Source organism: Enoplosus armatus, chromosome 13, assembly GCF_043641665.1.
Source record: "Enoplosus armatus isolate fEnoArm2 chromosome 13, fEnoArm2.hap1, whole genome shotgun sequence".
Classification (NCBI taxonomy): domain Eukaryota; kingdom Metazoa; phylum Chordata; class Actinopteri; order Centrarchiformes; family Enoplosidae; genus Enoplosus; species Enoplosus armatus.
The window spans coordinates 22478978-22495623 of NC_092192.1; the positions used below are offsets into that span (position 1 = coordinate 22478978).

Consider the following 16646-nt stretch of genomic DNA (forward strand, 5'->3'; position numbering starts at 1 on the left):
GTTGGCTGTGAAGAGCTATGGAAACGAAGAATTTGGCTCAATTTGGGAAGAATTAAGGTTTGCATAATGTGAAACGTAGCCACAAATTTAGCTGTTTGGATTCAGCGGAGAGGCTTGAGCAGTAACATACCAATTAGTCTCGCATAGCCAGACCACACTTCGGAGAAAGGTCTGGCTGAGCCCATTATCATTCTGGGATGGGGTGGGGTGGGGTGGGGGGGGGGGGGGGGGGGGCGCTCTGGCTTGTTTGTTTTTCTTTAAACCAATCACAGTCAGCGACGGTGCCCTTGCAAAATGGGAACACGCAGACAGAGGAAGGAGAATTCTGACTGAAACAGTCGGCCAATGGCCGGACTTGAACCGACAGCCTGCGTCCTGCGAGCCAGACCGCATACCAAATTACAATTCTGATGAAATACACATTCACGTTTCACTCGGTTCACTCTTAGATCTCGTGAATGTCAATAAAATGAGGATATGCCGAGTTAAAAAACAAGGGATTCTTATCGCAGGTTGCCTCTACAACTCAACTGCTCATGCTGGACAGTTGTTGACAGACGTTTCTCATTATTACTAGACACAGTTGCAGATTATTCCATTTTAACGAGAAACCTTTACTCGTCACAACAACACATCAATGTATGGTGTTGTATTGCAAAACCTTTCTCGGTATTAACATGAATGTGTCTCTTTAAAACAAGAAAGAAATGATCCCGGCTGTGCCCACCGAGACACCCCAGCCTTTTGATCAGGCATAATATGATGTCTTTCATGTATAATGGCTGTGAGGTGCTTTTGTGTTGCCTTTTCTGCCTACGCACGACTGTTGGGTGTGGCTGTGGTGCCATATTAGATCGGGACACGACAGGGACACGACATGGTCGAGGTCCATGCGCAAGGACGTGACGTCTCCGACCCTCAGTCCAAGCATGCAAATGAAACTTCCGTCAAACCCGTAAAAGCCCACGTAAGCAACAATGTCTTCCGTAAAAAAGTTTTCTCGTTAAAACAGCACAACATGTCACAATGACAAAGGTTTTCTTGCTTGAATGAGATGTGACTGTGAGTTAATGAGAAAGTTACCAAGACAGGGTGATATGATGTTATACAAAGAGAATAAGTGGATATTTAGTAATAACGAATACATCATAAGAACATGAGAAATATTTTCTCATAGAGAGCAAATATTTTTGCTCGATGGCAGCAGTACGTAGCATAATAGTTTTCTAGGGGACTTCAGGAAGTCAGCTGCCGTAGTATGAATGGCGACAAAGTCCATTGTGCGTACAGCTGGCTGAATGGGTCAAGCACAGGTATTTCACCTGGGAGGCGGCGATTTGAGTCCCATTTCGGGACAATTTCTTCTCTTTTCCTGAACCCAAGGAAAGGCTATCTAACGCGCGGTCGCGGTTTGGTTCGGCTTAGGCACCGGAAACCACTTGGTCAGGCTTCCTGACAGAAATGCTTTCTGACACGTGGCCGTTTAGTCAGGTTCCACCCCGGGTGCAAATAGCATCTGCATCATTTGATTTTGAAATCTGCAATGCAGTCATATAAACATTACGTGTGTGTTTGAATGAATCCGTCTGTAAAGGGTTGTGTGAGGCACCAGCTCGATGACACCGTTTTTCTTACTGAGACATTTTTTTTTTTAAGTTGATTTTTTTTTATTTATGGATTGCTAACTGCTGTATTTGCTTTGCTTTTAGCCTGGCTATTGGTGTTTTTCCCGTGATGCGCACACAGTAGTCTGCGTATTTACCAAGCCAATAGAGGTGCTGTATCCTCTGTAGCTCTACCCACAATGCCCCTGGGTCCTCGGGCCCTGCAGTGCCACATCTCCTTGACAGCAGATATCTGTGACTAGATGTGTGTAGCGTGCGCATCTCTGTGTCTGTGTGATGTTTATAAAGCGACTCAAAGTGTCGTATCGTCGACACTAGTGGGCTGACATGTCTTATTCTTCCTCGTAGCAAAAAAAAAGAAGAGAAAGTTAAATGATCTCACCCCACTGGCAGAATTAAGCGCTTTCTGTAATAAAAATAACACAGAGACCGAATGTGTCACCCTGTTTGCTCTCAGTTACACCCCCCCCCCCCAACCGCACCCCCAGATTCTTCTCCACCCCACCACAAGCAGACATTAAACAGACAAGGCAGAGGCTCTCCACTCCACTCGCACGTGACCCGCCTGTTTAGTATTCCTGCCACGTCTGGCTGAGGGAGCGGCATTAAATTGGGATCAGGCAGATTAGAGTATAATATAGACGACTATTAAAGGCTGCAAATGAGAGCCATGGGTTAGAGCCTGAGCAGGGGCCCAGTCTGCCTCCATGTCGGTGCAGTCCCCTGCAATATGCACACTCGCACAACAATGACACTGTGTGGGAATAAAGATGTGAGGAAGAATATGACCTCCAGTGTGCAATCGTGGTTAAGCAACTACCTGTAAGTGCAAAAAAAAAAATCAATTCTATATGCATGTATTCCATTCAATTTGTTTAGGTTTAATGCCCTTTAATTTTTTTAGCACAACACCCTCCTCTGCACTCACGTATTCATTTGGTTTTGGAAAATATAGTTCTGGTTTTTAGTTCTGGTCCAGTTTTACGCGTTCACGCTCACTTATGACAAACAAGCCGACATCCGAAACCAAGATCGACCTCCTGTGACTGACAGCCAGTCGTGCAGAGAGACCCCCCCCCAACAAATGGCTGGTTGTGAAAATGAATAGTCAAGACTGCAACTAGACCTCCGATATCATAAAGAGCTACCAACAGGTAGAAACAAAAAGGGAACCGCTAAAATACATGGAAAAGGACACAGGGACGAAACGCCTCTGGTTTAGCTTTCTGATGTATCAGGAAGTATCACGCTTGGTCGCCACAGTTCCCCTTCCCCTCCTCCTTTTGGGCGCTTATGGAAGCATTCTGCCCGGCTCCTTTAGATAACGCACTGTCAAAAATCCCGGAGGACACTTGACACTGACACTTGTGTTTACTGACGGGCATATGGACCTATCAGAGAGGTCTATTTTCTTCTCATAGACAAATAGGCCTGAACGAGTGCATATTGTGCAGACAGTAGCAATAATACATGCATACCATGATCACACAGTGCAATACTTTCAGTTTCAATCAGTGCTACTAAAGTCCGAGTTGCCTCTCAAAAAGGCGCCGCGGCCACGCACACAATGAAACAGTCAGTCAGCGCTAAGCCAACATATTAAATCACGTCTTCGCTTGCTTGCTTCTAATGTAACGTCAACACAATGTTTATTTTATTAAAAAATTTAAAAAAACCTTGGCGCCTATGTCTGGCTCAACCCATCGCTCAACCCTGGCTTGTTTGTTTCGCCTTAAACCAATCACAATCGTCTTGGGTGGTGCTAAGCCCAGGAAGCAGCGGCGGAGCCCTTGCAAAGCTTGTCTTTGGTGGAACATTTGCGCGCGGGGAGGCGAGCCCTGGCATTAAAAAGGTTAAATCCCCGCTAAAGAAAACGCCACATAAAATAGCAAACGACGTGCGTAGCCAATGTGATACAACTTTTACTGGTAAAGACCCAACATAACGTGATCGTCGAGGTCCGTCGAGGTGAAGCCCACCTGTGCTTTGTTTGTGGAGGACTTTGAAAACAGCGACGCGCAGTTGGCGGAAGGGGGGGGGGCTTCCATGTAACCCAGAGTCAGAGTAGGAAATGCTTGAGGCTTTAAATAATACGCAGACACAGTTCTGGATACGCCTCTAAGCTCCGAGCGGTGTTTGATTGACAGCGTCTTGTATTTCGAATCCTGAAATCACTCTGTGTATGGAATAATTCATTATAATGTCATTGCTTTGTCATTTGGCTTCATTCCTTGAAGAAGCCCTCCTGTAGGCCCCTGTACAGCTAAAGCCACTGGATGTGGAAAGAGTAAAATATGCCACTAGTAAGCAGCTTACAGGGGTTACATAACACACTGCCAGGAGTCCTTAGAATTCATTTGACAGGGACACATCTTGAGAAGTTCCCTTGGGTTTCCTACGAGTCAAAGGCAATGCAAAGTGCAGGAAAAGAGTTGGCATGGGGAGAACAGAGAACGGCGCTAGGAAATGAAGCACTTTGGGTTCTCCAAGATTCATCTGCGCCAAAACATTTTAGATTCAGCCAGTCTCCTGTTCAAGTTCTTCTCGGATTTCATCGCTTTGTAGTATTCTGTGGCCCTGGCCGTTAGGGCAGCGGCTCTCTTCCAAGTGGAAATGCTCGATAATTTGGCATGGACTACATGCAGCAGCACAGCATGGGCCATTGCACCGCGTGTCTGGAGGGGGGGGGGTCTCGTGTGAGTGACATTCCCTTAAAAGGCAGATGGTAACAATGTAGGTGACACTGTGAAGCCCAGCGCTGTCACTGGACCATGTCCTATCCACTTAGAGATATTTTTTTTGATCTCCAGCTGAACCTTGTCCGTATGTTCAGCGCGTCCTTTAGGGAATGTCATGGAGCTGCCACACTATTAACAGTACAGCGAGGGAGGGAGGGAGGGAGGGAGCGGGAGAAGGGCTTTAGAGTGGAGCTCGCATTATGTCTGGAATTCTACTCTCTTGGATTTTTTTTCCTGTTTAGTCACTAGATTGAGAGTCGATTATTGTGTCTTTGTCACGTGTACAGTAGACTGGACATGCACCCAGGGCCCTGTAGTTTTTCAAGTGGGTAGTGGGTTTTATGTCAGTGCAGGCTTACATGTAAATAACAATGTTATACATATATGTTTTGTAACATAACCAATGAAATGTCTTGCTGAGTGGAAATAAAGTGACAAGGGAAAATCAAAGTGTAAACTTAAAAATCCACACAATCACAGCCTAATACGTGGCGTGTGTAGGCCACTTGGGCACTCTTTTAATGTGATGAATATGGTAACATTTGCAATGTGTTCTCTGGTCTTTGCCTCATGTACTCAGGATGAATCAGGACGACACGTACAATGGCTTGCAAATGTATCACGCGGCTTTCGAGGAGAATTGTAAAAAGCGGTTACTCCCATCTTGCATTCCTGGGAACGTTCGTCTCTTACTCTCAAAAGGTAACCGGCCAAGCAAAGGCAACGTCACGTCGCGTCGAGATAATCCAATGGATTTTCATAATTTCAGCTCCACGTAAAGCATTTGAATCAAGAGGCAGGCGTTTGTTTCCAGGCCTGACATTTTGCTCCCACACGCACAATCACAAAAGAAGCTGGCTAGGAGTACTTTTACGTCCACACCCCCAACTTTTAATTTGAAAAAAGTGCAACACGCAAGCTTCCCAAAACTCCTACAATGCATTAATGACCCCCTCGTGAAACTCTGGAAACGCAGTGAAATGAGGATTTTCAAAGCTCCGCTTCTGACTTGATGCACCCATAAGATAGACGTGAATTAAGGTCTAAAACATCTACACAAACTGACACACACTGTGCCCCCAACCCCCGTCTTTCTCCTCAGACATCCGTTGTTTCCCCTGCTGGCGTTGCTGTTTGAGAAATGCGAGCAGGCCACGCAGGGCTCTGAATGCATCACGTCAGCCAGCTTTGATGTGGACATCGAAAACTTTGTGCACCAGCAGGAGCGAGAACACAAGCCCTTCTTCAGTGAGGATCCCGAGCTGGATAACTTGGTGAGACAACTGCTGTGAGTCGTGTGTGTGTGTGTGTGTGTGTGTGTGTGTGGCGCTGCGTCTTCCGTGAAATATTTCGGTCCGTTTAAGGAAACCTGCTCAATTCTGACCAAAACGTAGTAGAAATGCCCGTTTTGTCTGTTTGCGGCGCATCCCACCATTACTACTCCTAATCATTCCCTCCTTTTTCATGTAATCCTCCCCATCCTCCCCCTGAACTTCCCCCTTGCACAACAGCTATCGGTAATTGCAAATTAAGAGAAGGAGGATGCTGATCGTGTTGCCTGAGAAAAGAGGGGGAGGAGTTGAAGCCAGACAGAGACAAAGACAAAAAGAAAAAAAAAAAAAAAGAAGAAAAAAAAGTGCCCCCTTGCCATTACAGTACTTGAAACGGCAGGCAGACAAGTGCTGAACAGTCAATTAACCCTGCATCTGTGTGTTTTATGAGGCACTGGGTGCGGGCATCCCTCCCAGAGGGCACTAACTCTTCCACGGGGCAGTAATGTTACACTGGGCCTGACTGGCTGCGATTGGCAAAGAGTTACTGGTCCCTTGATTAAGTGAGCGCAGTTTAATTAGCTGATTTATCTCCTCCTTGGCCAAGCACTTTTCTGTCCATTCTGTTGACCTTGAGCGGTGACTTTGAGGGAGTGCACTACAGTGTGCCGCACAGACTGGAGAAAAGCCAGGCTGTTGATGGTCAGATAACTGCTGAATTATATGGATTCTGCACCAAACAAAACAACAAAAAAAAAACCCCGTTATCACAACAAACAAAACCCCTAGATTGTAATCCTTTCGTAGTTTCAAACAACACTCTAAATACGTTCAAGGTGGGGGGTTTTTTTCTGTAGTATTTGCCATTATGAAGAGCTGTATGGAAGTAAACCATGGACCCAAGCTGTTTCCTAGCAACGCAACTCCAGTTAAATGGTCCATTAAATATCAGGTTGTCCATATCGTCCAACGGCATCCTCTGCCTCCAATATGACAGAAGACCCTTTCTCATCTGACCCCTGCTATTGCGTTCATTTCAATTATTTGAAAATGTCTGTGGCCCGAGCAATAATTCCATCACGGTGTGGGGAGATTTTCCTCGCCATCTTCGGGGGGCATCAGTCTGTAACACTTGCACTGGAGCCTGCCTCGTCAGCCTTAAGAAACTACTACAAGGGCTCCTTCAGGCCATGTTTCTGCGGAGATTCTTAATGCGTCGGCTCTATATTCTTATTCTGGGAATCCACTAGAGCAGCTTTGCATGATTCACAGTTCTGAAAAGTCCTTATGTATCTTCTCCTGGCCCTTTCTGCAGCCCCTCAGTCCCCCCCCCCTCCCCCTCTGTCTGAAACAAGCCGTTTTAGACAAAGTGAACAACCTCCAAAAACCTGAAGAGTAGTTCCTGAGCAGAGCGCTCCGATAACTGAGACAGACTGAGCCGGGTGGATGAGCGTCCCTGTACTTGGTGGGTGGTGCTGTGATTGGAGCAGATGACCTGCTGGGGGCGTGGCTGAGTGCGGCGACTGTGCAGTTGTGACATCACAACCTTACGAAAGTCCAGACGGCTCGTTTAAAAGGCACAGTGTCTGAATACGGGCTGTGTTTCATTTCTCCGTGGACCGAGCGGTTTGATACTTTCACAGTATTTAGACAGCACCTAGGGCTGCTTTATAATCATACAAGACGTGGACATCTCACTTTCTACTATATGGGACCTTTAATGCAGCGACAGAGATATGGCTAGGTAGCTCTAGAGTTTGAGTTTCACTTTTCTTTAAACTTGTTTTTATTTTTTATTTTTGGGAGTTACTGTTTATGACAAAGGTTTTGAAGATTCAAAAGAGGAGGGAAAATATCCTTTCTGAAGTAAATGTAATATGAATTTGAACAAGAATTGTATCAAGAAAATGTATTGAACAGACAAAACCCTACTAAACATAACACTTAATCAACCTCATTATCAAGTTGTGACTAAAATAAGAAAAAATAAACACATTTATTTGTTGATATGTTGTAGGCCACAAAGCCAGCCCAACAGACGAGACAGTGGAGAAGCCCCAATTTTCCCTCTCAGCATTGCACATTGGAGGCTGGATCTGTTGATTTCTGGCTTTGGGAGAGTGAAGGATGAAAGGATTACGGCCCCCCTGTATACTCGCAATCTATATGCATCCGCGGAATAAACATTAAAATTGAATGTCGCTCCCTGCTCATCAATAAAAGAAATCTCTGCATGTCACTTCCCCTCGTCACATATCACCCTTTAAAAAACGGACTGTAAACACCTCGCTTGTTCCACATCTACCGTTCTGGTTTTTGAGTCTTCCCATTTTACAACAGACGAGCCTGCATTACAAGCCGGAGGTGTTGGGTTCGAAAGAACTGGGCATTTAAGGGGCAGGAGAGGAACCCTTGCATTGTGGGAAATGTAGTCCAGGGTTAAATCCAGGGTTTCTCGAGCTTGACCCATAGTAGGCACTAGAAGTCATGAGATCTTTGCCTCTGCTTTTGACCCAACTTCAAGGAAGTGATATAATAGATAACTGGAGTACTACTTTTAAAATAGCCACAATTTTCCCATTTAGTTGCAAATTAATCAGTGGCTTTGTTAGTTCCTAGATTTTAGGGGACTTGTCTTAGATTTGGTGTTAATTAATGGATATATTAATAAAATATACACATAGATTTTTCAGTCCATCACTTTGGTCCACTCAACAGCTAATGGATGGATTTCTCCAGATAAATAAACAGATATCCGTGGTGCCCAGAAGATGAATCCTAATAACTTTTCATCTAGCACTTCCAGGAGGTCAAACTTTCACTTTGTCCAATACTTTGGTATATGAATAAATACCTTCAAATCAGCCTCAGCAAATGTTGCTACATGCTACAACACTAAACTGAAGTGGTTAACACTGTAAACATTGTCTGCTACTGTAATCATCATCACGTTGAGGCTGATTGTGAGCATTTAGCACAAAGAAGCATGGTGCTTAAGTGTAGCCTCACAAAGCATGGCTGTCGATGATCGTCTTGTTTCCCTTTTAAACCCGTTAAAACGGACCAAGTAGCATTCAAGATATGCCTGACAGTTTTTGAAAAACATCAGGTTCACTTAATGCTATTTGGTCAACTCTCCCCGCAAAAAATCCCTTACACTGTACAGAAAATGTATTGAAAAGGCATAAATGAACTAAGTCCAATTGATATGTTAAGACCTCAATAACTCAATAAATGATCATCATTAATGGGTAAATTAATGATATTAAAAAAAAAAAACAATGAATAAAGGGATTCAGTTTTGTAGTATGTTGCGAAGGTGACCTGTTTATGGTTTGTCTCTGTCCCCATCAGATGGTAAAGGCCATTCAGGTGTTGCGGATCCACCTATTGGAGTTAGAGAAGGTCAATGAGCTCTGTAAAGATTTCTGCAACCGTTACATCACCTGCCTCAAGACCAAGATGCACAGCGACAACCTCCTCCGCAACGACCTCGGAGGGCCCTATTCTCCGTCACACACCAGTCTCAACATGCAGCAGGTCAGTCATGATCTCTCTGTGGCTCTCACAGCTCCTTGATGGAATCCCTCTCTTAGTGGCACTTCCCACTTTTATCACCAGGTAGATTTTTCTATGTTGGGAGTTACAAACAGTAGAGCTACCTCGTCACATTTGCTCACTAGTGTCTCTCTGTGATCCCCCAGGAACTAATTCAGACCTCCTCTCCATCCATGACCTCTGTCTCCAGCTCTGTTAACTCTTCAGGGATTGTGGTGCCCGCCGGGGGTCTGCAACAGGGCAATGTCGCCATGACTACCATCAACTCTCAAGTGGTATCGGGTAAGCATGTGACTGCACACACGAGACATTAAAACACTAGGCTGACACATACACATACAATATATATACGTCTCGGCTTGTATTAGTTGACGAGCGCAATGCCACATTTAAAAATTGGAATTCAATTTAATTTCTGTGACTTGCTCCTCGTTGTAAAATCTGCTGATAACTTTCCACAATAAAAGACATATTGTGATTTTTCAAGTTTGCATGGTCACACTTGCTTTTACAATGCACCTTTTTTTTTTTTGCACCTCTCCGGCATTATCAGTACGTGGGAAGACATTATGTCTACAATCTCTGAGCCCTGTATTTTTCCAATGGACAACATTTCATAATTGTATTTCCCAGCACTAACTCAAACAAGCCACATTTGGATGGAAGCAGCATTTTGCTCGTCTGAATGCACGGTGGAAACGTTTTGAAATCCTGATATTCAAAACCCACGGGGGAATTGTAGAAATCCATGCTGCCATTGTCAGGGGGAAGAAATGATGTCTGATACTTCAAGTTTCAGACAGAGAATACAGACAGACATTATGCAGTGATGTGCAGTTATATCTGTTACTAGAGGGCAGATGGTAACTACCAGGTAGGAAACAGTCTACTCTGCTTAAGCTTTTATTCCCCGATACACAACGTGACGTTCTTCTTCTGGCTCTCAACTGGTTTGGTTCCGTCTTTACTACTCGAAGTTTTCATGTCATCAGTAGAGGGGCCTCTGCACTTCCCCCTACACTTTTTGTTTTCTGTATACAGTATATGCTGCCACTGGGTCACATTTAACTGAGATTTTACATTAAATTCCACTTCTACGCTGATGACACACAGCTGTATGCCCCCCTTGGACGTGGACTCCTCTTATTAGCCAATGTAACCTAGATGTTGTCATGTCTGTTGGAAATTCAGAGCTAGATGTCACAAAACATTTTACAACTTAACCAATCCAAATTGGAGATCCTTCTACATTTCATCCTTCCTATGCAGTCACAACAGACTCATCTGTCTTTTACTGAAATAAAGGACAGTGCATGCAACTTCTGACTGATGTTTGACTCTAGTCTTCTGCTTGAAAGTGACGCGGGCGATTCGATCACGCTGTCTGCAGCTGAGGACCTTAGCCGAAATGAAATCATTTTCAACTCTCAGACTTCGAGAAAGTATTCCATGCTTGTACCGGCTCTAATTTAGACTTCTGCAATTCCCTTAATTCACGTCTCGACCATAAGACACCATAGTTGCTTGCTACAGCTTATCCAAAATGCTGCTGCCTGGCTCAAATACCTTTTTTTTTTTAATTCTAATATATTCAATTGAAATTTTTTTTTTTTTAATCATTTGTCTTATTGCCATGCTGCCTCATTATTTCAGCAAATGTAATAATTTCTATGTGTTTCGCTGTAAAGCACTTTGTAATTGCATTTAGACAAGTGCTATAAATAAAGGTTATCATTATTAACATATTTCAGAAACTGACACTTGAGGCATGGAACATTTTGAAGTAGTTTACTATTATGTAACATCAACTAGAATATTTATCGTGATTTTGCATGAATAATCCATATTGCCAAATAAGCATATAATAATAAAAAAAATCGTTATGGTTAGCACTCAGCACAAGCACATACAGTGCACACCTCCTACAAAGAATTTTAAGATATAAATGCTAAATTATTTTAATGTTATCTTTCAATACACATCTGCAGTGACTGAGTTGTGTGTGTGTACATGTATACCTGAGAGCCACGATAGCATCCTTCACAGGCTGCTTGGCTGATAAGTTCTTATAATGTCATGCCTGTACAGTGAAATGTTAATCCTGCCCTCTGGAAATCCCTTTTAACCCAAAATAAATCAATGTCTCTGCCTTTGATCACTACACATTGAAGAGCTCAAACAGACTGTGATGAGAGTGTCATGATCAAGACTAATTAAGCCGGCAGCAAAAACACCCTCGCCTCTTCTTTTTTTTTTTTTTCTGGGTTAAAGGACATTAATGCACCTTGAATTTAATCATCTCGTCTCTTGTTTGCCGTGTTTTTGTTTTTTTGCGGGGCTGACAAGAAGTTAATAAGGCTCTGGCGGTAGTGTGGGATGCGGCTGCCAGTGGCTGCTGAAGCCACTTGATACTCATGACGGCAAATTATCCCCTCAGGTGGGACCCTGTACCAGCCGGTTGCCATGGTGACATCGCAAGGGCAAGTGTTAACGCAGGCGCTGCCGCCGGGAACCATCCAAATCCAGAACTCACAGGTAAAGCTCTCCGACCGCTGATGCTTTGGCCGACGCATGTGCTCCCTTCCCTGCGCCCTCACCCCCAACTTTAAATGTGTTATTATTAAAAGGGCCTCTTTACATCTCACAGAAATCCCCCACAGGCGCCTTTTCATAACCACCCCCCCCCCTGCTGACAGACAAAATGGAAATTGTTTATTCCCATGATGTTTCGGTTGCTTACACGATAGTCAGGTTTGACTACGAATGGAAGTGATGCGAGGACATGCGTTTGAGACTGGCTTCATTTATGCTGTGATCACGTGATTCACGCAGATGCAGGAAATAAAACTCAAGGTTAGAACACACGGTTCACGCTTTCACAATTTGAGAAAAGCAAGAGCGGAGCATGATGGAATTATTGTGGGCAGAAAATATTATTGCCACAAACGTTTTATCTACTTTCCATCAAAGGCTGTGGAGCAGTCAAACCTCCGCGAATGCTTGGCGTCGTTTTTTTTCTTTTCGTTTTGACACGGGGACACATTTGTGGTTTCAATATTTCCTTTTCTTTCCATCTCAAAAAGGCTTCTGCAGTTGTTTCAGGTTTATATTCGGGACACTCGCCGTATCCTTCGTCTTTCAGGGTTAGGTTGTTGTGGAGATGAACGAGCCTCATGCCCGTTCCTAGTAATCAATTACGAATCAACTCCGGGAATGACGCCTTCAGAGCATCTCCAGTTTCAAAGAGTATGGATTCGAGCAGTAGTTATGAAAAGGGACAAAGCGTCGTGTAGATTAGAGCTAAAGGCTGCTGTCAATAGCTTAGGAAAGCTGCTCACAGTGAATGTTTTATGTTAGTTAGCTGAGCTGCACGGTTGAAGGCCAAAAGCAATATTATTGACAACAAAGAGCCAAAGCGGTTTCCCTGAAGTTGTGCTTTAAACCTAACCGACTGTAAGGCAACAACAGCTCATCACAGCTGAATATAGACTCTAACCATAACGTATGAAAAATGTTTTGCAACAGGAACATCCTGTAACTTACGTGTTGACGCGTAAGGTCGCTGCCTTCACGCGAGTCTGTCGTTGGCAGAAGCGTTGGCAATGTTTTTACGGTAGTTAGCGTCATTGATGTAAAAGGTTCAGAAACACTTTGCTTCCACTTTTGTCGACCGTTACTGAAGTGTAACTCATTTACAGGCGGCGGCGGTTGTGCATGTAAGATGGCCCAAGCATCTTTATCAGGGTTAATGTTTTTTGTTGTTGTTGTTGTTGTTGTTGTTTATATAACCACGTTATTTGTTGAGCCACGAGTGAGATTGGCATATCCAATCCTGAAATATGCAACGGAAGACAATGAAATGATTTTCCTTTTTGCATCTAATTCTGCTCTTGAGAGGGAGAGCCTGTGAGAAAATGAACTTGTAACTAGTTTTAGAGCCACAAAACCGCAATCCCAGTGGGTGGGCGATTAGAATTCAGAACTGCAGATCGAATTTAGGTGGAATTTAAATTCATTTTATAATCACTTGCCTTTCCTGGAACATATGCATGACTCAGAAAAGCACCGGGCTAGGGAGATTGAACGTATCACCGGCGAGGCCCGTCTTTGTCTGGCCTTGGCCGGTCTCAGCCCTTGCCTGTAGATATAAATAAAAACTGGGAGCAGGGGAGTTGGAACAGTGCTTCGTGTGCTGCAGCAGCAGCGGCGGCAGCCTGAAGAGCGGCTCAGTTTCAGGCAGGTAATTCTGTGCTTGACAGTCAGAGGAGGCCTCGGTGAGTAGTCGCGACCCAGCTGAGCCAGAGTGCTACATGTGGGCTGGGAATTGAACGCGGCCCCGTCGCTACTTTGCCGACAAGCCCGGAGTAATCACACTCTCGGAGCTCGGTGTCGCCAATTAATTCAACCATCGCCTTCCCCCGGAACACACGCGCTCCCAGGGCTGAGGGGGGTGGGGGGGGGGGGGGGGTGGTGGTGGATAAGAGGAGTGTTATCCACGTGACATCCAGCTGCAACTGTAATGAGACTGTGTATTTATGGACATTGTGTGTTAAGGGGGTGGGGTTTGCCTGTTATTTATCTCCAATATTCTTTCCACTACTACGCTCCGCATAAAATGAATCAATTTTATATTCTTTAGCAGACTTGTGTTTTTTATTTATTCATGCATTTTGTCCTGCATGCTTATGCATATGAAATTTTCATATGGATGCTCCCCTCTGAAGTATTTAGCCTCCACAAAACGGGCAAAAAACGACTCCAAGTCGCTGCTACTGCTTGATACAATGACAATAAAAGGCTGTAAAGATTTGTCTCATATTATATATTACATATTTATGAACAAGCAGGCAGTAAAAAAACAAACAAAAAAAAACAGCGTGCGGAGTGATTCAGTACATGTGTGCCGTACACGTCTTTATGTAGTGTGTGAATATGAAGTATAGCTCTTTGCAGAGTCAAAGAGGGTTTGGTAATGGTTGCCGTTGAGGGCCCATTGTGTTTCATATTATCTGCCTCAGAGCGCACACACACACACACACATTTATCTCCACAATGAAATGAACACCCCCATATTGCACTATAGTGTACACACACAGACGCACACATAACTTACATTCTTTCTCTGGGGAATCTGGGAAGAACCTTTGGCCATAACCAATACGTTCCTAATCCCACACGTTACTCTAACACCCTGAAATGAACCAAAACCAAGTTTTAGTCAGTTTTAGTTTAGTAAAACTTAATAGTTTAACAATTGGGCGGGACATGTATATTTACATGTTATTGTCAACAAATCCCATGAAAAGCACAAAACCAACAATGTGTTAGTCTGTCTCTCAATACCTACCCAGCTTCTAGCACTGAGCCCCAATCCCCAATCCCATTGGTTCCTACTGAAGACATAAATCTTTTGGGTGGCCAGTCCTGAGGCTTCCAGGGGACTCCTGGCTTTCACCACATGACATCATAAGTCTTCGAGCTGAAGAACTTTTCCCTCCCAAGACTCTCCGGTTGTTCCTTTGGCTCCGTGTCTTTAGCACGTTTCTACAGGGCAGGGGTGCTAACCCTTTAAGCCCAACCCTCGTCCTGTCTCCTCCAGGCCACGGCGGACTTATTGAAAAGACATAAATGCTCACAATAGATAGTTAGTAAAAGTAATTTCCTTACACAGATGGCCACTGTTGTTTTTTTTTTTTAGCAAATGTCACTCAAACTGGAGGAAATACTTAATGTGTTAGGGACTATTTTCAGCAGTGGATTAATCCACATAGTTAGTAAAATAATTTCATTGTTGGTTTGAGTTTTTTTATGGGATTTGATGCTAACAAGAAAAATATAGCATATCACTAGACTTCTCATTTAAAACCCTGGAGCCTTACCTAATATGTTCTTTAAACTAGAACATCCAAACCATTTATCAACCTTAACTCAACCTCGACTGCAACAACAGAAATGATCTGAACGTGTCGGCCAAAAATCCCCCCATGACATCCATCACAACCCTAAATGTCCTTATAAAGAATGATGGAGTCTCAAGAGTCAGTCCTCACAAGTACAGCTTAGCCAGACCAAACACATGGGCGCACACACACACACACACACACACACACACAGACACACACACATCCATAAAGACACCGCAGGCTGCCAAAAACTGTCAATACTCTGTGAGCATCTCCTCCTTCAGCATTCGTACTGCAAACAATAACATCTGAATAATGATTTCTCACTGAGCACAAAGGCAGGCTTAGGTCAACACAAATGAAAAAGTAAGACAAACACGGTCACACTTTATAGCGGCTCCTCACTAATTTAGCACCAAACTGTGAAATCCAAACTTCTGACGGCGGGCTTGCCTGACCTTTGAACTCACCACCGAAGCACCAAACAGACTGCTGACCCTCTTGTGCTTCCACATAGTCAAGGGTGCTGCTTTTTATATACATATATATATATATATATATATATATATATATATTTTAAGTATCATTACTCAAATTCAGTTACCATGGTGACACTTGAGGAGGTGTTTCTGCCCTTGCCACTGAAAGAAAAGAAAAAAAAGAAAAAAGATAGGTAATTGGTAGTCTCCCTTTGTTTCCGTGGCAACAATAACTAAGCCCTATACCATCCACTCCTCCCCCCCCCCCCTTTTTCTTTTCTTCCTGTCTCTTCCCTTCCTGGTGTTTATTGTAAAGGTAAACGTGGATCTGTCGTCCCTGTTGGACAGCGAAGACAAGAAGTCCAAGAATAAGAGGGGGGTCTTGCCCAAGCATGCCACCAACATCATGCGCTCGTGGCTCTTTCAGCATCTCATGGTGAGGCAGCGATGGAGGTCTAGTGTGTCTGGGTGTGTGTGTGTGTGTGTGTGTGTGTGTGTGTGTGTACATGAATCTGAAACGGTCATTTGTCGGCCTTTTCAAGGGAAGTAGGTGAAGACGGGTGATGTGTGGGGTGTGTGTGTGTGTGTGTGGAGACGAAACTAGTTGAAGGAGGAGGTTTAGGTTCAGTGTTCAGAGGTTTCATCTGTTGGTTTTGGACAGTCAGTCAAACGAAATAAATCGGAGTGATAATGTTTTTTAAAAAAAAAAAAATGAGACGCCGCTTCTTCCCTTCTTTCAGCACCCGTACCCAACAGAGGACGAGAAGAGGCAGATTGCAGCACAAACGAATCTAACCCTTTTGCAAGTGAACAACTGGTAAGACGCTGTCCTCATGTGCACACGTAGACAGAAAGGCATCGCTTTCATATTGCTGCGGTGGAAACATGACCGGAGGCTTCGGACGAAATTGAACCGGGATGTGCTGGAGCCGCCCCGGCACATTGCTGGCGCTGTGGCGCCATCTCCTGGACGTTTGGATCAAGCACGCCTGAGACCAAATTGTTCACTCTTCCTTTATGCTTTTGTTCTCAAGAAACAGGAGTTTTTTTTGGGGGGGATTGAAGTAAAGTG

At 44.1% G+C, this 16646-nt stretch overlaps 1 protein-coding gene across 2 annotated transcripts in view; it reads left to right on the plus strand.

Annotated features, from left to right (window-relative positions):
- Positions 1-16646, plus strand: part of LOC139295171 (homeobox protein PKNOX2-like) — a 30757-nt gene that overhangs the window by 12704 nt on the left and 1407 nt on the right. For both annotated transcript variants that reach the window (XM_070917297.1, XM_070917294.1), the window contains 6 exons: positions 5466-5637; positions 8989-9174; positions 9339-9474; positions 11630-11727; positions 15891-16010; positions 16315-16391. In XM_070917297.1, the coding sequence (XP_070773398.1) occupies positions 5466-5637; positions 8989-9174; positions 9339-9474; positions 11630-11727; positions 15891-16010; positions 16315-16391 (789 nt within the window). The remainder of the gene's footprint in view (positions 1-5465; positions 5638-8988; positions 9175-9338; positions 9475-11629; positions 11728-15890; positions 16011-16314; positions 16392-16646) is intronic.